This window comes from Nansenia antarctica, assembly GCF_963989245.1.
Source record: "Nansenia antarctica genome assembly, chromosome: 7".
NCBI classification, from domain to species: Eukaryota; Metazoa; Chordata; class Actinopteri; order Argentiniformes; family Microstomatidae; genus Nansenia; species Nansenia antarctica.
Window position 1 is genome coordinate 36411133 of NC_137677.1, and position 26963 is coordinate 36438095.

At 44.8% G+C, this 26963-nt stretch overlaps 1 protein-coding gene across 1 annotated transcript; it reads right to left on the minus strand.

The window, feature by feature from the left end:
• On the minus strand, positions 1 to 25940 carry LOC308162564 (X-ray repair cross-complementing protein 5-like; the record flags this gene model as incomplete). The annotated part of the gene is made up of 21 exons (XM_080536710.1): positions 1 to 682; positions 956 to 1030; positions 1469 to 1536; positions 2222 to 2318; positions 2795 to 2904; positions 4067 to 4136; positions 6507 to 6594; positions 7842 to 8038; positions 12600 to 12730; positions 12918 to 13008; positions 13750 to 13887; positions 14435 to 14497; positions 17604 to 17719; positions 18589 to 18727; positions 19916 to 20030; positions 21004 to 21210; positions 23102 to 23224; positions 23752 to 23800; positions 24164 to 24347; positions 24788 to 24901; positions 25899 to 25940. 21 exons carry the CDS (start codon positions 25938 to 25940, stop codon positions 668 to 670), a joined length of 2232 nt encoding a protein of 743 aa, XP_080392836.1. The 3' UTR covers positions 1 to 667.
• Positions 25941 to 26963: the final 1023 nt, after the last annotated feature.

Genomic DNA, 26963 nt, shown 5'->3' on the forward strand with positions numbered 1-26963 from the left:
TTTTACAACTTTATTCATACACTGACAGCTGGACAGTAAAGCAGCTGTTTGTGGTGGGTGTGTTTGGTGCTGTTCTCTGTTGGGTCACAGAAATCCTGCTTTTGTACTGTATGTGTATTAAAGAATTGCAGTTCAGTATTAGAAAAAAACTTCTTAGAATCAATTTCTCAGAAATAACACATTTGATTGGCTAGACAGACAATTTGGACTAAGCGCATGAGGTTAAACAGTAGACAAACTTCAGACAAGACATTTAAACAGATAAAGAATAAAAAAAATAAACCCTCAGCCTTGCAGTGCTGTCCTCTTTGATTCCCGTTGTTTATTTTCACTATAAACAGGAGCGGCTCACAACCGAAAAGAATAGCACATGAAAAATTCTTGAGCCACTGCCAAGATTAGGGGTTCAAACTCTTCAAAGACCACATGTAGAGAGACTCAGAGCTTTACGGTCGGTTGGGACCGTTAACATTAATTAAAACAGTAATTAGTCATCGACTAAGAATTGTTTCTACATAATTGTATTGTTTAAACTCTGTGTGGCAGAGCCGCGGCGGCCTTTCGTCTGGTTTGCTAGCGGCGTTCTTCCCATTCCTCTCCACGCCTCCACGCCAACCGCTCCACGCCTCCACGCAGACCTCTCCTCACCCCGGCGCCGCCTGCCTCCTCACATCATGTCAAACTGCACAGAGACGAGGGAATAAACATGTTAGGCCTCATTGTCTCCACACGCCCACACACACATCCTTACACATCCACGCAGATGTAAACACAACTAATGACCCTTTTCTACTCTTCAATGAGGAGCGTGGAGGACACACGCACACGGACCACTCTTGCTGTACTCTTACTACAGATGTAAATACATGAAGTGAGGAGCTTGTGTTCTTTCTCTCCTGAGTGAGGAACAGCGCCCCCTAGAGGACAGACAGCTGTGTGAGAAGTAAACACTCACCAAGTCATCCACGTCTCCGGCCTCTTCCACCACCGGTGCCGCCGCCGCCTCCTTCTTCTCCTCCGTCACCAGGAACTGAGGAGAGAACCAGGGCCGAGGTCACACACTGTACACTGGGCTTGGGTCCTTATTGAAGTTCCTAAACCAGTATACCTTCCCTCCAAAAGATACCGGTATACGGCAATAGCTTTTTAGCGCACTTTCAACGTGACTCGAACTTGTAGAAAATATACAACCAGTAGTCTCTCTCTGTGTCTCTCTCTCTTCGTTACCATGGTGACCAGCCCCAAATGTTTTAGCATTATGACCTCCTCCAACCCCTGCCCTCAGACAAGAGTTACTGAGCGTTGTGAGGCGTGTGTGCCTGTTTAATTTGGACAATGTTTATTATACTGACAGGGTAGCGTTTCCTCTAGGCTGAGGTGGGAGGTGGCCTACCTGATCTGAGGTGGGAGGAGCCTACCTGATCTGAGGTGGGAGGAGCCTACCTGATCTGAGGTGGGAGGAGCCTACCTGATCCGCCTCTTGTTTGGTCACAGTGCTTCCCTCCACCTCGCCTTTGCTGATCAACGTCAGGGCATCTGTCAATCAAAAACCCACAGTTAATGTCCGGCTCACAGACCCTATATGGTGTCTGTACCGTTGTTAATAGAAAAGAAGAGAGCGCACACCGCTGAAAATGTAAGCGAGGTGCTGGCAACGGAACACAATCCAATTAAAAGAAGTAGAAGCCGCACACTCAAGTCCCAGATGCACTGTACTGTATTTAAGAATTGTCAAAGGCTACGGCCGAAACCGTTGTCCTATTAAACCACATTTTGTTGCATCTGGAACTTGAGTGTGCGGCTTCTACTTCTTTTAATGGACCTATCGTTAAGCCACGGCCCCTTTGAAAACTCAGACAAACAAATAACGCTTCACTGACAGTGACTGACTGACCGACCGTGACTGAATGACATTCAATGACTTACAATGGCGGGAGTTGGCAAATTTCTGATTTCTGATTTCTGATTTATCACAGCAAGTAATAGACATGTTTTTTTCAAGAAGCTTTTCACCATCAGATATTAGCAAGTTGTTTGTCCGAGTTCTCTGCCTGTCGTGACTTTTGCTGTGATATGATTGGACAATTTCTATTTTGGGGCGTGGCTTAGCGATAGGGCCATTGTCTGTACCGTTCTGACATTCAGGCCTAACAGTTCTCTCAGTTGCCAGGCAACCATGGTCAGGAAAAAGGGCCCGGGGGAAGACCAGCCCCTGTGGTACCTTGGACAAGCAGATCCCAGAAGTCCTGAAGGCCTCTGCCAGGGATGCTCCTCTTCAGGGACGGCAGGTAGCTGTTGTATAAGTCCGCCTTCTCAGCCTGCGTCAGGAAAGGCGCAGTGCTCTCAGTGTCACATTCATGAAGATAAACGTGCACGACTGTCAAATCCCTCTCACTGTAAGCTACTGTACACATACACTCACCAGCCTCTTCATCAGGTACACCTTGCTAATACAGAAGATACCTAAGGTGTACCTAATGAAGTGAGTGTACAAACCAGAGTTGTATACTATCCATTAGTGGTAGACACTGATATGGAAAATCCACATCAATATCAGTTTAAACAAATTATAATAATACAACATCGATATTGTATATAATACTACCGGTAATACTAATATTAATAAGCTTTAATGAAAGAGAGCTACAGTTTAGAACACCTTCACCCGCCAGCCTCGGAAAACAAGAAAGAAAACTTCACAGCTGCACGAATGACTTCTCTGGTGCTGCCTTTCACTCACTAGAAAGTTATTCAAATGAGTAAAAACAATCAACAGGTTGTATTGAACGCCCACCTTGACTGACTGCTCCCTGAAGGCCTGGACACAGGAGATACACTTCATGTAGTAGTGAACGCTCTTGGTGCCCAGCAGCTGCTCGATCCTGCCGGTCAGCTGCTGACAGACTGTGAAGGACACAGATGGGTCACAATCACAATCAGAATCTATTTTATTACATCCCAATGTACCCAACCCAGTAAACAAAGAGTCCAAAAGACATCCTCAGGGAAGCCGGAATGTGGGTTCAGATGACGTTTTTCTAGGACGTCCAGATGACGTCATCTGAACCCACATTCCGGCTTCCCTGAGGACGTCTTTTGGACTCTTTGTTTACTGGGAAGAGTACACAAGTGTCAAATTCTTCGGCCTTGGTTCCTCAACACCGGCATTGCATCCTTCAGATACAAAACAACAACAACAACAATAATTATAATTATAAGTAACGGAAGTAAGTAAAATAAGTAACCCTACATTGATAAAGTAATAAAGTCTTGGTTTTACAGTGGCTTCAATAGTGGAAAAAAGTATGATGATATGAAATGCAATATGCAATATCATATTATATGTATAATATAGTAAATTAGTCCAGTGGTATACAAGTAGTCCAGTAGTGTGCAAGTGGTTATAATACTGTGATGTGGTAATTTTTGTAGTGTGTGTGGGGTTGGTTAGGGGGTGGCAGGACAGGGTCAGCGGTCAGGAACAACAGAGGAATCCTCAACAGTATTCAACACCGCAGTACTGGAGGAGGAACAGTGGGACACAATAACCAGGGTTCCCACGGGTCCTTGAAAGTTTGTGAATTTAAGAAAAATAAATCAAGGTCTTAAAAGTTTTTGAAAATAGACATGGGTCATTGAAAGTGCTTGAATTCCCCTCTCTCTCTCTCTCTCTCTCTCTCTCTCTCTCTCTCTCTCTCTCTCTCTCTCTCTCTCTCTCTCTCTCTCTCTCTCTCTCTCTAAAAAACATACTGTATATAAAAAAATGTTTTACTTAGCTCGTCAACTAGTAAATAAGTCTCTGTATTGCTTAACTTTACATATATTTCACAATATATTGTTTTGCTGTGCTGTGGTAGAGACCATCTAGTGTTCACACATTCAAGCCTCTCTTTTTAATTGTTGTCTGTGAGCGGATAGTTCCTATTATATAAATTCATCCAGGTCTGTCTCAAACTATGCTGTGTGGGGTCCTTGAATTTGAGGGAATTGAGTCTTGAAAGTCCTTGAATGTGATGTTTCAGAAGGTGTGGGAACCCTGAAGAACCAGAGACAGTCATCTGATCACCTTCTCCGAAAGGAAGACTCTTCTGACGAATCAGGACGCGGAAGTCCCGAGCTGGGTCGACACTGCCCACCTATCAGAAGAGCAGAAGATGTAGAGATGTGTTATGATACAGGGTTCCTACAAGTTTCAACAAGTCTAATTTAAGACCTTTGGATAGAATTTCGCGACACCATATGATAGCTTTTTGTCATCCTCGAGGTGATGAAATTAGGGATTTCACTGGCATACAGACAAAAAAGGAAGTGAATTGGCATTTTTTTGGTTCCAGCTTGATGAATTTCCGCGTAAATAGATGTGGTCGGACTGCTTTCCTTGCAGGATCTCATTTTTAAGAACTAACACCTCATTTTTAGACTGAATAACTGAAATGTTCATTTTTAGGCCTTGTAAATCGGATTGCTGGATTTTAGACTTTAAGGCTTTTTAAGACCAGCGCGGGAACCCTGTATGATATGTGTCACAACCTGTGCTGACTCAGTCCTGGTCCTTAGCATGACGCTTATAGCGATAGACTTCAGGGCGCTTGGTGGCGTAGCTCATTAAGGCGTCAGCCATGTAACTGCAGGGTCCCCGGTTCGATTCCGGCCGTCGTCATATCCTGCATGTTATCCCTCCTCTCTCTCTCTCACCCATCCTTCCTGTCAATCTCTACTGTCTCTATCCTCTTTTCTCTCTCTCACCAATCCTTCCTGTCAATCTCTACTGTCTCTATCCTCCTCTCTCTCACCCATCCTTCCTGTCTCTCTACTGTCTCTATCCTCCTCTCTCTCACCCATCCTTCCTGTCAATCTCTACTGTCTCTATCCTCCTCTCTCTCACCCATCCTTCCTGTCAATCTCTACTGTCTCTATCCTCCTCTCTCTCACCCATCCTTCCTGTCAGTCTCTACTGTCTCTATCCTCCTCTCTCTCACCCATCCTTCCTGTCAATCTCTACTGTCTTTATCCTCCTCTCTCACCCATCCTTCCTGTCAGTCTCTACTGTCTCTATCCTCCTCTCTCTCTCACCCATCCTCCCTGTCAGTCTCTACTGTCTCTATCCTCCTCTCTCTCACCCATCCTTCCTGTCAATCTCTACTGTCTTTATCCTCCTCTCTCACCCATCCTTCCTGTCAGTCTCTACTGTCTCTATCCTCCTCTCTCTCTCACCCATCCTTCCTGTCAATCTCTACTGTCTCTATCCTCCTCTCTCTCACCCATCCTTCCTGTCAATCTCTACTGTCTCTATCCTCCTCTCTCTCACCCATCCTTCCTGTCAGTCTCTACTGTCTCTATCCTCCTCTCTCTCACCCATCCTTCCTGTCAATCTCTACTGTCTTTATCCTCCTCTCTCACCCATCCTTCCTGTCAGTCTCTACTGTCTCTATCCTCCTCTCTCTCACCCATCCTTCCTGTCAATCTCTACTGTCTTTATCCTCCTCTCTCACCCATCCTTCCTGTCAATCTCTACTGTCTCTATCCTCCTCTCTCTCTCTCACCCATCCTCCCTGTCTATCTCTACTGTCTCTATCCTCCTCTCTCTCACCCATCCTTCCTGTCAATCTCTACTGTCTCTATCCTCCTCATTCTCACCCATCCTTCCTGTCAATCTCTACTGTCTCTATCCTCCTCTCTCTCACCCATCCTCCCTGTCAATCTCTACTGTCTCTATCCTCCTCTCTCTCACTCATCCTTCCTGTCAGTCTCTACTGTCTCTATCCTCCTCTCTCTCACTCATCCTTCCTGTCAGTCTCTACTGTCTCTATCCTCCTCTCTCTCACCCATCCTTCCTGTCAGTCTCTACTGTCTCTATCCTCCTCTCTCTCACCCATCCTTCCTGTCAGTCTCTACTGTCTCCATCCTCCTCTCTCTCACCCATCCTTCCTGTCAGTCTCTACTGTCTCTATCCTCCTCTCTCTCACCCATCCTTCCTGTCAGTCTCTACTGTCTCTATCCCAATAAAGCAGAAATGCCCTGAAAACATCTTAGGTCATGTTCTCACATGAAAGTCCGAATCATGACCCGGAGCAAGTGGATGAGATTGCAACATTGTTGCATAAATTATTTCTCTGATTTGCGTTCTCACAGCCCTTTATGTAAACGAAGTAACATACGCAATCGAAGCAACAGACGTGGTAGTTGATTGGTCCGAAAAATAGAAAATTGCCCGTTCGTCCCGCTCTTATCCAGATCAACACGCATGCGCTGTTGTTTTCCTATGGACAGCCTCGATGCGTCGTTTCTAATCGAAGCGAAACCACCCTTTTCAAGCGGAGCATGCGTTGGTTGTTTGCTCCGGGAGCGACTTCGAATGCGTGTTCTCACTGCTCCAAACGACACAGAGCAAAGCGAATTCTATCCTAAACTCCGATTCCAAGTGAAGCAAATGTTCTAGTGAGAACACACCCTTAAAAAAACAAGAAAAGAGCAATAAACTTCTCCAGTGACTTCCTGTCTCTCACCGAGTCCACAGTGCCTGCAGAGATGTCTCCAAGGTTGAATTCTTCATCCTCGTCCAGTTTGGCCTTCTTGGCATCAGGCTCCTCGTTGCTGTGGAGAATAGAGAACATGTGGCGTTAGAATTATAAGGTTCTATCTCCATTTTTGTCAAAATTTAGTTTTTTACATAATCTGATCCATTAGGTGTTTATTAATGCCTGTGTGGTGTTATTTTTTAAATGTTTACATTTTTGAGTTAGTAATTAATAAAATACAAAGGTTCCATCTCACAAAAAATAATGGAATGTAAAAACTTTGACGCTCAATATCTCTGAACTACCCTAAACGGAGATAGAACCTTATCATTCTAAGCTCACGATGTGTTGTGGCCCATTTCACATACAAGTACTGAAAACCGGTCTGTTCCTACAACAAGTAGGAGTCTTTACAGCACAGCTGTCATCAAACCACTGGTTCCCGGACTTTCATTTGAACATTTTAACTATCTAGCAGACGCTTTTACCCAAAGAGACTTACTATTACAGATTACAGGGACAGTCTCCCTGGAGTAACTTAGGGCTAAGTGCCTTACTCAAGGGCACACTAGTGGTGGTGTTCCCAGGTGGGATTTGAACTCATGACCTTCTAATCACCAGAAGTGATCTCGGGGGGAGTGTCGACAAGGTGACTGGTGTTCAAACACGACAGGCCTCTAGTCTCCTCCGCCCGAGTCTTACTGTTAAGTCAATTAATAACCAATGGAGGCTGAGGCTTTATCAATCATTTCAGAGTGTTTATTTAAATCTTGCAAGAGGGGTCTCTGTACAGACAACATAGAGTTTCAAAGTACTAAGCCCACCTCTCCATGGGGTTGGCTTGGTCTTATAGTTTCAACATTTAGTTCTTGCACAACATCACGTGGGTACAGATAATACAGAGCATCATTCTTTCACTTTAGCCTTGGAGAGAAGGGAGTAAGAGTTACTCTTTATCTAGCACCTGCAGTTTTAATCACATACCATTCAAATGGACTGCACTTATATAGCGCCTTTATCCAAAGCGCTTTACAACGGCCTCTCATTCACCCATTCACACACACATTCACACACCAATGGCGGCAAGCTACTATGCACGGCGCCGGCCCGCCCTCTGGGAGCAATTTGGGGTTCAATGTCTTGCCCAAAGACACCTCGACATGTGGCCAGCCGAGGCTCAAACCGCCGATCTGCCAACCTTGCGATCATTATACGGCGGCTCTACCTCCTGCGCCACAGCCGCCCCCATTCTTGTTACTCATACAGTCTTTAGTGAACATAATATCATGATTATTGTATTAAAGACATGTTTCTCACACTTACCTGGTCCCAAACATCTGAGCGCTGGTCTTCAGCTCCTTCTTCTTCACCACCTCCTTCAGAGGGAACTTGCTCTTCAGGTCCTGCAGGGGGGCCTGGCAGCGCGCGCTCACCGCCAGGGGGCGCTCCAGAGCTGCCTTCAGCCACGGCTCCATGGGAGGGAGGGGGGAGGAGGGGTTCACCCCCCGGTGGTGCAGGCACTAAGGTCAGGGACGGGGAGGGGTGGAGACAGGAGAAGAAGGAGAAGAAGGAGACGTAAGCTGATTTCTACTTGGAGGAAAAGTGGAATGAGACTTGAGGTACTAATGATTATGTAAGTGGCGTAGCACACTAAGGCGCATGCCATGCCATCGCTGGGTCCCCCGTTCAATTCTGGCCATCGACATATCCTGTGTGTCATCCCTCCTCTCTCTCTCACCCATCCTTCCTGTCAATCTCTACTGTCTCTATCCTCCTCTCTCTCACCCATCCTTCCTGTCAATCTCTACTGTCTCTATCCTGCTCTCTCTCTCTCTCTCACCCATCCTCCATGTCAATCTCTACTGTCTCTATCCTCCTCTCTCTCTCTCTCACCCATCCTCCATGTCAATCTCTACTGTCTCTATCCTCCTCTCTCTCACCCATCCTTCCTGTCAATCTCTACTGTCTCTATCCTCCTCTCTCTCTCACCCATCCTTCCTGTCAATCTCTACTGTCTCTATCCTCTCTCTCTCTCTCTCTCTCTCTCACCCATCCTCCATGTCAATCTCTACTGTCTCTATCCTCCTCTCTCTCACCCATCCTTCCTGTCAATCTCTACTGTCTCTATCCTCCTCTCTCTCTCTCACCCATCCTTCCTGTCAATCTCTACTGTCTCTATCCTCTCTCTCTCTCTCTCTCTCTCTCTCACCCATGCTTCCTGTCAATCTCTACTGTCTCTATCCTCCTCTCTCTCTCTCTCACCCATCCTCCATGTCAATCTCTACTGTCTCTATCCTCCTCTCTCTCACCCATCCTTCCTGTCAATCTCTACTGTCTCTATCCTCCTCTCTCTCTCTCACCCATCCTTCCTGTCAATCTCTACTGTCTCTATCCTCTCTCTCTCTCTCTCACCCATCCTTCCTGTCAATCTCTACTGTTTCTATTCTCCTCTCTCACCTATCCTTCCTGTCAGTCTCTACTGTCTCTATCCTCCTCTCTCTCACCCATCCTTCCTGTCAGTCTCTACTGTCTCTATCCTCCTCTCTCACCCATCCTTCCTGTCAATCTCTACTGTCTCTATCCTCCTCTCTCACCCATCCTTCCTGTCAGTCTCTACTGTCTCTATCCTCCTCTCTCTCACCCATCCTTCCTGTCAATCTCTACTGTCTCTATCCTCCTCTCTCACCCATCCTCCGTCTATCTCTACTGTCTCTATCCTCATTCTCACCCATCCTTCCTGTCAGTCTCTACTGTCTCTATCCTCCTCTCTCTCACCCATCCTTCCTGTCAATCTCTACTGTCTCTATCCTCCTCTCTCTCTCTCACCCATCCTTCCGGTCAATCTCTGCTGTCTCTATCCTCTTTTCTCTCTCTCACCCATCCCTCCTGTCAATCTCTACTGTCTCTGTCCTCCTCTCTCTCACCCATCCTTCCTGTCAATCTCTACTGTCTCTATCCCAATTTTAAAAATTGATAAATAAAAATAAAAAGACTATGTATATATGCCTCTCAACAGGAGGTTGTTGGAATCTGTGTGTGAATACATGGGCTGTTTGTCAAAGGCTTTGAAGCGCTTATTGAAACAGAAGAAGAAGAAAAAAATTTTTTTGTCACTACAGAAGCTTCTCATCGCTCTGATAGTGAAAACGTTTGCTCTTTTTTTTTTTTACAGACAGAGGCATGGCGCTAACAACGCTAAGGTTGTGGGTTCTATTCCCACTGGGACCATATGACACTCACTGTAAAGCTGCGTGCACACCAGGTCATTGCGTTGCACCGGAAGTCATTCATCTCAATGGGGCAGTTGCGTTGATCAGTTGCTTTGCTCTGCATTGCGTTTCTTGACCGTCAGGGTGCGCTAATCAGTCAAAAAATTTCAGCTTTTGCGTTGCGTTGGATCCGTTAAAACAACCGGAAGTAAACCGGAAGTAGTTTCTTGCCCAGAGCTTTCGCCTCAGATGTAAAATCCGCCATTGGCTACAATCTGTAATTTGGCTCTACAAGTGTTAATATGTCATTTTATGAAGTTTTTATATGTTTTCAGGCGACAAAGTAACCATATATATTCACAAAATGTGTCCAGTTTATCAAAATAACCCGTTTATATATGCATAAAGTATCTTGTGATGTAGTCTACTACTGTTCATGTTAAATCCGTGTGGAGCTAATGCTATCGTCTCCACAGGCTAAAGTACAACTACACTAATATCCTTAACTTATGTCCTAATCACACTACTGTCATACAAGTCGTACCTTCTCCTTGACATGGACATACACACCTGCTACCTTCTTTGAAAGAAATCGCGATTTATTCAGTGAAAACGAGTACAGCACATGATAGCATACCATAGCATAGCATTCGCGAACACAGTCAATCAATCAACTTAGCACAACAACTAGCGCCGTAGCTAAAGGCTACTATGTACTATACTAGAATAGATCTGTATCTGTATTATAACAAGTAGCTTCTTTTAGCCTAGCCTAACCCTAGCCTTCTAGGGAGAGAGGAGGTGCTGCCAGCCCAACACTGTAGTCTGTTGTTGTTAGTTAGTTAGCCTACTTTAGCCATTGCTGTTCTGAGCGACATTGCCTGGGTTAGTTATTCCAAAGATTTTGAAAAGCTAGATCAATCAGTGTCTATCTTTCCTATTGCCCCCGTGACAGCACCATGTAGTGCTTCTTCACCTCATAGTTATGTATCAAGTCTTATCTGACGTTTTTTTCCCCACTTCTGTGGGAAACTTCGCTAGCAACACGAGTAGAGCTTTGCATCTGCATCGCACGTTGAAGTACGTCAAGCCCATCCCACCAGGTTGCGCCAGAACGGTGGGTCACGGTCCCTGGTGTGCACGGAGCGTAACGCACGTCGCTTTGAATAAAAGCGTCAGCTAAACGGCATATATTATTATATATATATACCGTATTTTCCGCACTATAAGGCGCACTTAAAAGTCCCAAAAAAAAAAAAAAACGACAGTGCGCCTTATAATCCGGTGCGCCTTATATATGGATCAAAATGTAAAAATTACATGACCAATATTTTTTTTTGAATAATAATAAAATGTTTCAGTACGACTGGTAAACTACAAAGCCGCACCGCTTGCAGCATTACGGTAATCAGTAAACGACGGCCGCCATCTTGGAATCTCCGCGAATGCTATGCTATTGTTATGCTATCATGTGCTCTGAATGGATGCCGTACTCACCCAACTGTTCAATTCGGACACTGAAGAAGAATAATTCAAGGGATTCGTGGACGAGGAATGAACTGAAAAAGTGAGCTTTACGTGTTATACATAACTGAACAATGTTGAGTTATGCACTAACGTTTGATTTAGTGGTATCAGACTGTTTCTTTTACTACGTGTTTACTGAAATAAAGTTTGAATGTTTGACTGAATTGAATTAATGAACATCTCATCCCTCTGTCTCCATGTCATTGTAGAACACTCATGCCTTTGGAATGTGAAGCTTGAGGTCTACAAAGACAAAGAAAAGTTCCCCTCCACGTTTGGGAGAAGAGTGAACAAGGCTTGGAGATATTGTTAATATGTTATTGTTAATATTGTTATGTCTCCATGTCATTGTAGAACACCCATGCCTTTGGAATGTGAAGCTTGAGGTCTACAAAGACAAAGAAACGTTCCCCTCCACGTTTGGGAGAAGAGTGAACAATGCTTGGAGATATTGTTAATATGTTATTGTTAATATTGTTATGTCTCCATGTCATTGTAGAACACCCATGCCTTTGGAATGTGAAGCTTGAGGTCTACAAAGACAAAGAAACGTTCCCCTCCACGTTTGGGAGAAGAGTGAACAAGGCTTGGAGATATTGTTAATATGTTATTGTTAATATTGTTAAGTCTCCATGTCATTGTAGAACACCCATGCCTTTGGAATGTGAAGCTTGAGGTCTACAAAGACAAAGAAACGTTCCCCTCCACGTTTGGGAGAAGAGTGAACTTGTTATATTGTTTGGGAGATATTGTTAATATTGTTAATATGTTATTGTTAATATTGTTAATATTGTTAATATGCACATTAACGTTTGAACAACGTTTGAACGTTGAACAACGTTTAAGAACGCTTAATAAAGTTTGACTTTATTTGACTGTTGTGTTGACATTCCCTTTAGCACAGCTCCATCTAGTGGATGCATAACGCAACCCCAGTCAAAAAAAAAAAAACGACAGTGCGCCTTATAATCCGGTGCGCCTTATAATCCGGTGCGCCTTGTATATGAAAACAATTCTAAAATAGGCCATTCATTGAAGGTGCGCCTTATAATCCGGTGCGCCTTATAGTGCGGAAAATACGGTATATATATATGTTATGGTACATGTGGGAAAACTAGGGTTAGGGTTAGGTGCTAGGGGGCTAGAGTTAGGGTTAGACATGCCAGCATGTACCAAGTCACCCTAGCACCTAACCCTAGCCCTAGTTTACCCACATGTACCGCATTCCCACAATTTACCGACATGTACCGTAACATATATATTACATATTACATAATGGAGGTTAATTCAACAGCAGAAGTTGTTCAACAACAGAAGATGAGCTTCTAGGACGAAGACCACCTACCTGGAAGAGTCTCTGGAAGGCCGGGTTGGGGAGGTGGTGGACCTTGAAGATGTCCTCCTTGTGTCCGTCCTCGTCCTCCTCCACCAGCATCATGGAGTCGATCAGAGAGTCCACGGAGGACAGCTGAGCCTCTGGAAACAGGAACACACACACACACACACACACACACACACACACACACACACACACACACATCTCATCTGACATCTGGTTCCTATCTCCTGACCTGCCCTGAAGTGATGTCTTTGTTTCTACAGCAGCATTGTGTTGTTGTGTGAGTTAGGAGGCGGTGGGTCACTGCGTGGTCGTCTGCTGTACCTGTGGGGGTGAACTTCTTGTTGTTCTCCACAGACGGAAACGCAAACTGTCTGAGATCCTCCATGAAGGGCAGCTGGACATACATCAGACACTGGAAACCAAGAGGGTAAAAAAAAACAAGAAGATTAAAAAAAACAAGAGAGTTAAAAAAAATAAAAACTAGGGTAAAAAACAAACAAACAAGAGTTAAAAAACAACAACAACAAGAGGGTTAAAAACAAACAAGAGAGTTAAGAATTTGTTAGCTAGCTCCTTCAGAGCAGAGGAAGTGTTGACTCCATTCCACAGCAAGGAAGAGTCTGTGGCGTAGCACGCTAGCATGCTGACCCACCTCGTACTTACCAGGGTTCCCACACCGTCTGAAACATCACATTCAAGCACCTTTCAACGACTTTCAAGACTCAATTCCCTCAAATTCAAGGGCCCAACACGGCATAGTTTGAGACAGATCTAGATGAGAATTTCTATAATAGGAACTATCCGCTCACAGACAACAATTAAAAAGAGAGGCTTGAATGGTCTCTTGCCTTCTCTACCACAGCACAGCAAAACAATATATTGTGAAATATGTGTAAAGTTAAGCAATACAGAGACTTATTTACTAGATGACGAGCTAAGTAAAACATTTTTGAATATATATTTAAAAATTGGAGAGAGAGAGAGGGGAATTCAAGCACCTTCAATGACCCATGTCTATTTTCTAAAACTTTTAAGACCTTGATTCTTTTTTCTCAAATTCACAAACTTTCAAGGATTTCAAGGACCCGTGAGAACCCTGACTTGTGCTTGATGCAGGGGTAGGCCGCTGCTACACGCTAGCATGCTGACCCACCTCGTACTTGTTCTTGATGCAGGGGAAGGCAGCTCCTACTTGGGGGTTGGTGATGCGGTTGTAGGCGTACCGGACGATCGCCACCATCTTCAGCTCGTCCAGCGCCCGGATGAGGGAGGAGAGAGCCACTCCTGCATGCTGAGAGACACACACACACACACACACACACACACACACACACACACAAACACACGCACACACAGAGACCACCCAGCAGGAGATTAAAAATGATTGATGTAGAAATGATACAAGTAAGCAACACAGGAACCTTCTCTTGGGCCCTGTTCCAATACTCAAGTGAATGCTTCCTTCCTCCCTTTCATCCTTGAAGTAACGAATCTCACATGAATCGACTGGCCAAAGGCCACTTTACCACATGTCTGATCAGGGATTTAATCTATTCAGGGAAGGAAGGAAGGAAAAGAGGAAGGAGGAAGGAGGGATGCAAACGTGTGCATTTTCAGGAGTTTTTATTCAGTGATGAGGATGGATAAAGTCACACAAACAGTCAACATTCTAGAGTGCCAAGCAAGGGTGACATTATTCACCAACAATGCAATCAATGGTGATGCTTCAATTGTAGCCAATCAGAGTGTTGTTGCTAGGCAGACACCACACAGAACACTTGGCACTCTAGGTGGTGAGTGTTCAGGAACGATCTGGCAGTTGGTGAGTTGATTCTCACCTCGTCATCCTTGGCCGCAAACAACTTCATCACCTGACCGCCCATGAAGTGGTGTCTGTGTATCTGTCAGTGTGGAGAGGTCAGAGGTCAGGGGTTAGAGGTCAGGGGTCAGAGGTTAGGGGTCAGAGGTTAGAGAGACATCCACTTCAGCTCGGCTCACTGTGATCTATATATTACAATTTTACAATTTGGGCATTTAGTAGACGCCTTTATCCAAAGCGCTTACAACAAATACATTTGTCTGAGTAAGTGAATCATCTATCCACCATACGTCATCGCAAGAAAAGTTATCTCTGCTCGGGCAGTCACAATGTCACAATGTCATTTGTATATACGGTATCCTGTATTGTTTCACACTGAGGTCTAGCCTCCAACCATCAAATCAATACCTTCTTTATCTTTTTCAACAGCAGGGTTCCTACAAGTTTCAAAAAGTCAAATTTACAGTTTTTTACGGTCGCTAAGTCACCATGTTCAATACTGAAACCACAGTTTCACAACTCTTCATACAGTCAGCAGAGCAGAAACCCATGTGAACAAAACTGTGACTCTTTCTCTGTGATTTGTGCATTGCTTTCATACAGAATGCATTCAATGACTACGTTCTCCAAATGCCATAACACTTCTCTCATTCAAACTCCCCCACTTGCAAAATACTATGTATTTGCAACACATTTTTTCATTGTTAAACCACTGTGTTCAAAACTGTGAAGAACACGTTCAAAACTGAATTATTTGGTGCAATTTTGCAGTAATCATATTCCTATCATATATGACAGAAAGCTCGCAATAAACTGTTTTTTTGCACAGTGTTTGAGTGTGCAGATGCTGTTATTTTGCACTCTATTGATTAGGGCTGGGTTAAAAAAATCGATTTCCCGATTCTGAATCGATCTTCATTGAATGAGCGATTATCGATTCATAAATCCCGAGATCGATCTTTCATTTTTTTAATTTATTTTTTTATTTTTTATTTTTTGCTTGCAGCTTCAACCCGCAACGAGATCTCGCGCTACAAGAATTTATCATATCTCACGCAACGAGAGGTCTCAACGCTAAAATCTAAAAACATGGCAGGGACACTCAAGTCACCACCAGGCTTAAAGTCAGATGTCTGGGTGCATTTTGGATTTTAAAAATATGACGATAGAGATGAGCTGGACAAAAGCAAAGTCATATGTAAGCTGTGCGCAGTGGAAGTAAAATTTAGTGGAAACACCACAAATCTACGGAACCACTTATTGAGGCATCACCCTGACGTGAAACACGGAACAGCGGATCCGAAACAGGCCTCGCTGATAAAGACGTTTGGTTGCAAATTGCAATCAGATTCTCCCCGTGCCCAACAAATTACAGAGGCTGTAGCACATTTTATTTGCAAGGATATACGCCCGTACAGCGTTGTTGAAAATGCTGGCTTTCGAAAACTCGTCACTGTATTAGAACCACGCTACGTGTTACCGACACGCAAACAGTTGAGTGAAGTGATAGTCCCAGACATGTACGCGCAGGTGAAACGTGATATCGCAACTTCACTTCAGGTAGGCTATGTTTGTAGCCCCTTTATTTACCTCGGCTGCAGTAAAGCACGTTAAAAAGCACTTTTTGTAGTGTCTGATTTAGCAAAATGTTGGTCAATGATGTTCATTTATGTTCCAATAAAAAGTACTTTCATGTAACTGCTTTGGAGTCAATTCTTAATGTAAACATTGATATGTTTAACAATGCTACATGTTATAGGGTTCCTTGAACCATTTATAGCATTAGTTCTGAGAATCTCTTTCATATTCAAGCAAAAAATGTATATTGTAACTAGATCGAATCGGAATCGAATCGAATCGAATCGAATCGTGAGCTGTGAATCGGAATCGAATCGTTTTGGGAAATCAGTGGCGATACCCAGCCCTACTATTGATACTCTTCAGTTCCAGCACCTCAGCAAAGTCTGATAACGGATGAGCGGTGGTATTTTCACTATTTGCAGTAATCATATTGAAATGTCTAGAAAATATTAGCAGAATATATACAATGAAATGAAATAGACTAGATGCATTGCCAGGGAAGACATTAGATGTGACCAGATGCAGACCAGAGGGTGGACCAAAACCCTCAGGAGTGAGACATTTTTGGTGTGATTGCTATTGTATTGTAGCCCTGGAATTCCTGTTTTTCTTTTTTATTTGAACTTCCACATCTTCCACTTTATTTTTCACTTTACACAAGTAAATGTAGTGTACTTTGAAGTAAATGTACCGTAACTTACTTTCTGCAAAGATACTGAAAAAAAGGATAAAACATAGAATAAAAGATAGAAGCAAAATATAGAATAAAGGATAGAAGCAAATTGCAGCATTTCTGATTCATTCTTGTTGCCTAATACTTTACAGTTGTACAGTCAACTGTTCTGTCTATGATTACTATAAATCAAACCATTTTTATAGTGAAATATTCATTCTTGTGAAAATCATTCAGACTATGTAATGCTCCCTGTTGTTAGTGTTTTGTAAGTCAGAATGTTATGAATGACAGTGTATGCTTCTGAGTGAACATTGTTGCCAGTGTGTGGTTGAACGAGCTTCTTTTGAGACATGAATGAAGTCATTGGCCAACATGAGTGTTATGAATGCAGACTGTATGAAGAGTAGTGAAACTGTGGCTTCAGTATTGAACACTGTGACTTAGCGACCGTAAAAAACTGTAATACCTTTTTAGACCTTTTTTTGACCTCTTTGAATCGAATTTTACACCTATTCGCGACACCATATGATAGCTTTTTGTCATCCTCGAGGGGATGAGATTAAGGATTTCACTGCTATACAGACAAAAAAGTCTGAAGGATAATTAATCTAAAATAAATAAGTCCCATAATTACTCAAAAGTAGATTTATTAACATTAACAGTTAACTGTAGAAAGTCACTTCAATGTGAAGAGAACAAAGTGCACAAAAGCTTCCTTGCAGGACAAGCTAATCTCATTTTTAAGACCTAGCACCTCATTTTTTGGACCGATTAGAAAAATCGCGTATATTTAAGCCCTTTTTAGGCCTTATAAATCGGATTGCTGGATTTTAGACTTGAAGGCTTTTTAAGACCAGCGCGGGAACCCTGGACAGCTTCTTTAATCTCCATTTCAAATTCATATTCATAGAGTTCATATTCTCCACATTACCATACTCTGCTTGGTGAAGCCCAGCACAGCGAAACACTTCCCCATGTCTGACTTGTACTTCATCTGGTCCTGGTCCACCTTGGAGAAGGGGACGATGTCACTGCCGTAGCGGAACCCTGAGGTGAGAGGTCAAACGTCAAACCTCTCAGAAAATGATGCATGATGGGAGCTTTTTTAGATTTTTGATTTGTTGTTTGTTGCGATTTGTTGATTAGGGCTTTGTTACACATTTCCTGAATCTTCAACTGACGGGCAGCGTCTCATCAACGTGACCAAACACAATGTGCAGATGATGATGCAGGTGGATATGAGATACATGATGATGTTATGTGTTGTGTGTTCGAGGGGAGATGCAGGTGAACATTTAGCTTCATCCATCACCAAGTTGGACAGGTCTGACTGTCTGTCTGTTTGTCTCTGTCTGTCTGACTGTCTCTCTCTCTGTCTGTCTGTCTGTCTGTCTGACTGTCTGTCTCTCTCTCTCTCTGTCTGTCTGTCTGTCTCTCTCTGTCTATCTGTCTGTCTGACTGTCTCTGTCTCTGTCTGTCTTTCTGTCTGACTGTCTCTCTCTCTGTCTGTCTGTCTCTCTCTGTCTATCTGTCTCTCTGACCCCACCCTGGATGGTGTCTATCTGTCTCTCTGACCCCACCCTGGATGGTGTCGCCCTGGGGGACCTCTGCCTGTCTGTCTGCCTGCCTGTCTGTCTGTCTGTCTGTCTGTCTGCCTGTCTCACCCTGGATGGTGTCGTCCTGGGGCACCTCTGTCTGTCTGTCTGTCTGTCTGTCTGTTTGTCTGTCTGTCTGCCTGCCTGTCTGCCTGTCTCACCCTGGATGGTGTCGTCCTGGGGCACCTCTGTCTGTCTGCCTGTCTGTCTGTCTGTCTGCCTGCCTGTCTGCCTGTCTGCCTGTCTGCCTGTCTGCCTGCCTGTCTGTCTGTCTGTCTGCCTGTCTGTCTGCCTGTCTGTCTGTCTGTCTGCCTGTCTCACCCTGGATGGTGTCGTCCTGGGGCACCTCAGTCTCGTTGTCGTCGTCCAGGCAGTACACCGTCTCCTTCTTCACGTCCTCCCTCTGGTTGGACTGGGCCTCCACCACCGTCCACACCTTCTTCACCTTCTCATCTGTCACCTGCACCAGACAGACAGACAGACAGACAGACGGTCAACCAGTCAGTCAGACAGACGGTCAACAAGTCAGTCAGACAGACGGTCAACCAGTCAGTCAGACTGTCAACCAGTTAGTCAGACAGTCAACCAGTCAGTCAGACTGTCACACCAGACAGTCAGAAGCTGAACCAGTCAGTCAGGCAGTCAACCTGTCAGTCAGTCAGTCAGACTGTCACACCAGTCAGTCAGTCAGGCGGTCAACCTGTCAGTCAGTGAGTCAGACGGTCAGACACACCAGTCAGTCAGTCAACCAGCCAGTCAGACAGACGCACCAGTCAGTCAGTCAGTCGCACCAATCAGACAGTCAGTCAGTCAGTCAACCAGTCAGTCAGTCAGTCAGTCAACCAGTCAGTCAGTCAGTCACACCAGTCAGTCAGTCAGTCAGTCAGTCAGACAGACGGTCAACCAGTCAGTCAGTCAGTCAGTCAGTCAGACAGACAGTCAGTCAGTCAGTCAGTCAACCAGTCAGTCAGTCAGTCAGTCAGTCAGTCAGTCAGTCAGTCAGACAGATGCTCCTCATTCAAATATTCAGTCCAGACTCTCCTGAATGCAAACATACACACACACACACACACACACACTCCTCCCCCCTCCTCTCTCTCTCTCTCTCTCTCTCTCTCTCTCTTCCTCAATCCCATCTGGTCCTAATTCCTGTCCATCTGGAGCTGCTGATCAGAGATCATGTTCATCTGGAGCTGCTGATTAAAGAGGCCCTATTTAAACCCTCCAACCCTGTCACTGAGCCACAACCTTCCTGTCATCCCTGACGTCCCCCCTACTCACCGCTTTGTACCCCACCCCTGACCTCCCTGCTACTGAAGAATTTGCCATTTAGCAGACCCTTTTAATCCAAAGCGATTTACAATTACGAATAACAGGAGTAACTACCCGACCCCTGACCCCTCCCTACTCACCGCTTTGTACCCCCCCCTGACCCCTCCCCACTCACTGCTTTGTACCCCCCCCCTGACCCCCCCACTCACTGCTTTGTACCCCACCCCTGACCCCCCCCCCTACTCACCGCTTTGTACCCCACCCCTGACCCCCCCCCCCTACTCACCGCTTTGTACCCCACCCCTGACCCCCCCCCCTACTCACTGCTTTGTACCCCACCCCTGACCCCCCCCCCCCCCCCCCCCCCCCTACTCACCGCTTTGTACCCGACCACGCGGATGGACAGGTCGCTGCCGATGGTCAGCTGACAGGGCCAGGCCGTGGGCCGCCTCTCGATGCGTTTGAACATGGAGAGCTTCTGGATGGCGTCGCTGCAGGACGGGACAGAGACACGCATGACCACCCAGACTGACCTCTGTCCTGACCTCTGTCTGACCTCTGTCTGACCTCTGTCTGCATCAGCATCACACGGTCTCACTAACTGCCAAACAGTTCTGAAGACTGGCCACCTAGTGTGCATTTTCTGGTGAATAAAGGCACCCTTCTTGGCCTAAGTTGGCACTCTGGAATGACTTTATTCACCCTCCTCGGTGCTGAACAGGGTTAAGACTTGACCAGGAGAACTGGCTCCAGAAAAACTGTCCTCTTTATATATTGTTGACAACTGCGTCACCTAGAACAAATGACTCACACTATAAGGCTCCAAAAAGAACTGGTCGGAAAAACGCTGGGAAAAATGGTGTATATATTTAGCCAATGTATTTGATTCTTCATGACTATTCTTTGTACAATATATAACGATGTATGTTAGATTAGGCGAACCCTGTATTGATTTAATTTGACCATCCCACGACCTCACATTCATTTTTTTAATTGTTTTTATTTCTCTCTTTTTATACTACTGTGTTATGTTTGTAAAGAAGCTCTATCTGTTTGTGACTTTCTTATACCTAAAGTGAAAAAGTTCATAAATAAAACATTTTAGGGGCGCTTAGGTGGCGTAGTGAGTTAAGTGGGTCGACCATGTAACTGCAGGGTTCCCGGTTCGATTCCGGCCGTGGACATGTCCATCTTGTCATCCCTTCTCTCTCTCTCACCCATCCTTCCTGTCATAATCTACTGTCTCTATCAATAAAAAGAAAAATACGAGTGGGACTGCCCCACTCTGAAAAAAAAAAGTTTAAAAAAAAAACGTTAAAAAAAAAAGTTTTTAAAAAGACACTTTAGGTGGCCAGTGTTCCAGAACTCTTTGGCAGTTGGTCAGTTGGTCAGTTAGAGGCGACTTCGTTCACCCTCCTCAGTGCTGAACGGGGTTAAGTCACTTGACCAGGAGGACGTTCTTACGTGAAGGTGTAGACTTCCTCCAGGCCCTCCTCCTCCTCCAGGGACCCCATGACCTGCCGGACCATCCCCAGGCCCTGCTGCTGCTCCCTGGACAGGGCCTTGCCTGGCCCGGGGCGGGCCCGTCTGGAGCTCCCTGTGGCACCACTCCCATCCCCACCCCCATCTTCATCATGATCATCATCATCATCATCCGCAGGGAACGGGAGGCTGGAAGAGGTCAAGGGTTAAGGGTCATGATTAGGGATGTCCCGATCCCACTTTTTCACTACCGATACCGATACCGATACCTGGGCTTCGGGTATCGGCGATACCGATACCGATCCGATATTTGTATAAATTTTTTGACCCCTGAATTTTTTTTTATTTTTTTTTTTTTTTCCTAACACCAGGGGAGCCACCCCTCCTAAATTTCGTTGTTTGGTACCTGTACTGTAGCAATGACAATAAAGACCATTCATTCATTCATTCATTCAAATACCTCCCCAGTATATAGTCCACACCAACAACAGTTAAATTAAAGACTGCCAGCCTTTATTAAAGCAACAAAAATAGTACTCTGCAGTACTCAGTGACCACCTCTCTTAAAACGACATGGACTTTGCTTTTGTTAATTTTCCATTCGAGCAGCATCTCCTCCATGGCTGCCTTAATGGAATCCCCAGTGTGTGAGCCACGGAACTCACGGGCATGCAGCACCGCTTTCTTGAAAGTAAAATCAGAGTCTATCCAGTGTGCTGTGAGACTCAACAACGACATTGGACACACGTCTGAGCTCCAAATGTCCGTTGTGAAGCTAATAGCATCGACATTCTCCAATAGTTTGGCGAGGAACTCACACACTTCATTGTGCATTTTCGGGATGGCATTTTCGGTTATATAATGCCGACTGGGCAAAGTATAACGCGGCTCTAGGTGTTCAATTAAACTCCGAAACCCCACATTCTCTACCACCGAAAGTGGTTGGTCGTCGAGCACAATAAACCGAACCAATTTCTCCGTTATTGCTTTTGCAATTTTGCTGTCTGGGGGGAGTTTCTCTCGCATCTCGCCAATGTTATGTTCAATAACGGAGTCGAACTCAGAGCTTGTAGTCGGAGCTGGCAACTCCATTTAATCAAACACGAGTGTAACACAAAACGTAATACGGCACATGTCGTAAAGCCCAAACTGTCGTAAACACAGACGTAACACAGACGCGGATCGGGCACGCGGATCGGAGCCTTTTTTTTTTCTGGTCCGATCTCCGATCCAGCATTCAGGACCAATATCGGGTCGATATCCGATCTCAGTATCGGATCGGGACATCCCTAGTCATGATCAAGGGTTAACAGTGTTTAGAGGGGGGAGACGTCATGGTACCGTCACGGTTCTGTGATATAATAATTATGTAATGAAATGATAGGTGACAGTGGTAGCCTAGAGGTTAGAGAGGCCGGCTAGCAATCGGAAGGTCTCTGGTTCGATCCCCGCCTCAGGAGGGAGCTGCATGTGCCCTTGAGCAAGCCACTTAACCCCCTAATTGCTCCAGGGGCGCCGACTATGGCTGACCCTGTGCCTAGAAAATACCAAAAAAATACCAAAAAAAATACCAAATTCCAACAATTGACTGACAAGTTGGTTGCATGGCAAATACTTTCTTCTACTTTCTTTTTTTTCGTATCTGTACTTTTTGTATCTGTACTGGTGTGCTTTCTTGGCCAGGTCTCCCTCGAAAATTAGATTTTAATCTCAAGGGACCTCCTGATTAAATAAAGGAAAATAAACAGGGTTCCCACACCTTCTGAAACATCCAATTCAAGCACCTTTCAAGAACTTTCAAGGACTTTCAAGACTCAATTCCCTCAAATTCAAGGACCCAACACGGCATAGTTTTAGACAGAACTAGTTGACGAGCTAAGTAAAACATTTTTGAATATAGATTTTTTTTAGAGAGACAGAGAGAGAGAGAGGGGGGGGGGGGAATTCAAACACTTTCAATGACCTATGTCTATTTTCAAAAACTTTTAAGACCGTGATTTCTTTTTCACAAACTTTCAAGGACCCGTGGGAACCCTGAATAAATAAATAAAAAGATGATGTAATGATATGATGTACACACAAGAACTGGAGGGTGATGCCCGTGGCCTTCAGGTTTCTGATGATGACGTCCAGCTGGTCGGGGCTGGTGTGGCTGTTCAGGTCAGACAGCAGAGCGATGGTGAGACGGTCGTACTTCTTCCCCCTGCAGACCAATCAGAAACAGCCAGGGTTATACTCTGACCAATCAGAAACAGCCAGGGTTATACTCAGACCAATCACAAACAGCCAGGGTTATACTCTGACCAATCACAAACAGACAGGGTTATACTCAGACCAATCACAAACAGCCAGGGTTATACTCTGACCAATCAGAAACAGCCAGGGTTATACTCAGACCAATCAGAAACAGCCAGGGTTATACTCATATTAAGAATCACACACGGAAGGTTCAAGGTTCAAGGGTCACATAAACACTACAAATCAATCACGGCCTAAACAGAGCGATCATGTATGGAAAAGAAGAACATCCATGACCTTTTGTACATTCCAGACCTTTACCACAAAGCAGAAATGTTCTTTGAAGGAAGCATTTTAACAGACAATTCAGACTTTGTATCCAAATTAATTGGAGAAAAAGAAAAGTAGTTGACTGAAGTACACACACAGCATTAATCATTTTTAATGCCCCTGTAGTTTAATCTGGACGACAGTAATGTGAGGCAGTCTTACAGTGTTTCCTTCTGAAGGATGTCCATGCAAACAACCAGTGCATCCAACCCTGGTGAGACAGTTGTTAAGAAAGCCAACAGGTAAATATACCGCTTCTCAGTTTCCTGAGAGCATGACAGTTTATCAAGGCAATATCAATACAGAGCTCAGCTAAAACACTTTATCATCAACTGTACTGTCTTGCTGTGGCCTGGGGTGGTCCAGGGCACACACACGCCCATGTCGGCATGGGTTCGTATCCCGCCCACGCCCTGCTGACACATGCCCTCTCCTCCTCACTGTCCTGTCTCTCTACTCCGTCTCTATCCAATACAACTAAAAAGATAAGAACGGGACTGCACCACTCAAACACAATAACCTGTTCAAGTCTTAGGGCGAAAACACCTTAGCACTGAGACCAGTGAAAGGATACAGTCGGCTTGTTGACTCCCAGGATGGATCTCGTTCTGGATCTCCTCCAGCAGGTCAAAGTCAGGCATCATGAGGTGGCGATGCACATAGATGTTCTGGTACTGCCCGTCTTTGGCCAGCGGGTTCTTAGTGTCGTCTGAGCCAAACAGAACCAAGCCCAACTCATCTTTGTTCTCAGCAAACACCTGGATGAAAGACAGACAGATACATTCAGTATATACAACAGTTATATTGGGTGGGAAGGAGAAAAACGCCACTCATCTGGAAAAGAGAATCACTGACCTGTACCCCCCAAACTATCTACAGTACAGGAGATGACCTGTACCCCCAAACTATCTACAGTACAGGACATAACCTGTACCCCCCAAACTATCTACAGTACAGGAGATGACCTGTACCCCCAAACTATCTACAGTACAGGACATAACCTGTACCCCCCAAACTATCTACAGTACAGGAGAGGACCTGTACCCCCAAACTATCTACAGTACAGGTACCCCCCCCCAAACTATCTACAGTACAGGTACCCCCCCAAAACTATCTACAGTACAGGTACCCCCCCCCCCCAAACTATCTACAGTACAGGTACCCCCCAAACTATCTAAAGGATGATGGGTGTTTTTACCTGTCGCTGGACAAACTTTGCGATGACTTTCTTGGCTTGTTCAAAGGGAGGTTCTTGGCCCGGGGCGGAGTTGGACATGGAGAAACCCACATCCATGCACAGCACCAACGCCGACTACGGCAAGAGGAGAGCAACATTATTAGAGTAGATTAGATTCAACCTTTTGGTCATTGCACAAGAGTACGACGGAATGTATTTTTTTGTTGTAGGCATAGGGTCAGCTATAGTCAGCACCCCTGGAGCAATTAGGGGTTAAGTGCCTTGCTCAAGGGCACAACGGCAGCTCTCTCCTGAAGCGGGGATCGAACCAGCGACCTTCCGATTGCTACCGCCACCCTATCTCAGTCATTCCAATAGATAAGGAATACACTGTCTGACTGACTGACTCACACACACACAGTCTGAGTGACTCTCTCTCACTCTCTCTCTCACACACACACACACACACACACACACACACACACACACACACACAGTCTGACTGACACACACACACACTCTTGACTGACTGACAGTACTTCAGTCAGAGACATCTGGTGACAGCAGTGAACAGTTCCAGTCAGATTCTAAGGACTCTCAACAAATTTGATGATTATGGCTTACAGCTTATGAAAACCCCAAATTAAATATCTCAGAAATGTTTAATATTACATGAAATCAATAAGAAAAGGATTTTGAATACAGAAATGTCAGCCCTCTGAAAAGTATAATCATGCATATGTACAATGCAACGAGTCTATATAATATTTAAGTTTAACCCTTTAAGTTGAATTACTGAAATGAATGGACTTTTGCACGATATTCTAATTTTTTGAGTTGCACCTGTAGTTTTACAATGAGTTCAGCTCAAGTCAGGTTGTGCAGCCTGGACACGTAACATTTGCAAACGAAAAACATGTTGGCCCTGGCACAAAGATGATCATGTTATCAATGCCCTAACATGATCAGTTATATAAACCCTAGCTCCATGTGTTGTTGTAAAGCAGTGAATATCATCATGCAGCATCTTGCCTTTGCTGCCCGCGCCATCTCTTCCTGATTCCCCGCGCTGGCGTCACTCTATTATGAGTCCGGTGCGAAATCATTATTTGTACAAATGGTTCCTACCTACCGTCACGAAACGTTCCGCCACTGTCCCATCAATGAAAGACATGTTGATCAATCACACCATGGGTTGTTAAAAAGGCTGATACATGAATTGATCGAGACCAAATACATTGCGAATGATATTGGAGCTCCCATAGGTGTACATTATGATCCTGTCTGCTGACACATCCTGGTTGCTGAAACTGAATGAATGGAATAAGCAGGTCAAACAGGCCCCCAGTGAGCCTACAGAGCTTTATGAATAATGTGCATGTTCTAATTTAGTTCTCATTCTGTATGCAATATTAATTGGCTATTGGGGTTTTATTCCTGTCCAATCCTGGCTGAAACTCGTCATTTTTGTTAGTGTTTCTCAAATATGAGTTGTTTTGTGGTATGTTAGTTGGCCATAAACATAGATTCCAGTAGCCTTACTGTGTACTGGAATGTACAGTACCTATATGAAACTGAGCAGTTACACCAGAAGTACCAGTTTGTCTTGTATATCATAGGACTGCAAATTATCTTCAATTAAAACATAAACTCAGTGTTGGGAAGTAGTTCCACTACATTTTTGTACCATGTAGCAGTGCAGTGAGCTGCAGTCACTACTCACTACTCAATCCTAACCCTATCCCCCCCAAAAACAAATACAGAAATAAGAATTTAACTATTATTCCAGCTGCGTTGTTGCCCTTCTATGGCCCTCTCCAGCTCTCCTCGTGTAATGGCACGTCTCCTGGTATCTCCTCTACGCTCGAGACTGTGCTGGGAGACACAGCAAACTTTCTTGTGAAGGCACGTATGGATGTGCCATCCTGGAGGAGCTGGACTACCTGTGCAACCTGAATGGGCTGCAGGTACCGCCCCATGCTACCAGTAGTACTAGTGACAAGGGCACTAGCAAAATGCCAAACGAGAGAAAAATCAGTTGGGCAGGATAAGGAGAGAGAAATGGTCTGTGGCCACCACCTGCAAAACCATTTCCTTTTTGGGGAGTTGTCTTGTTGCTGTTGTCTCTCCTGTCCACCTGTTGTTGCCTCTCCTGTCCACCTGTTGTTGTCTCTCCTGTCCACCTGTTGTTTTCATT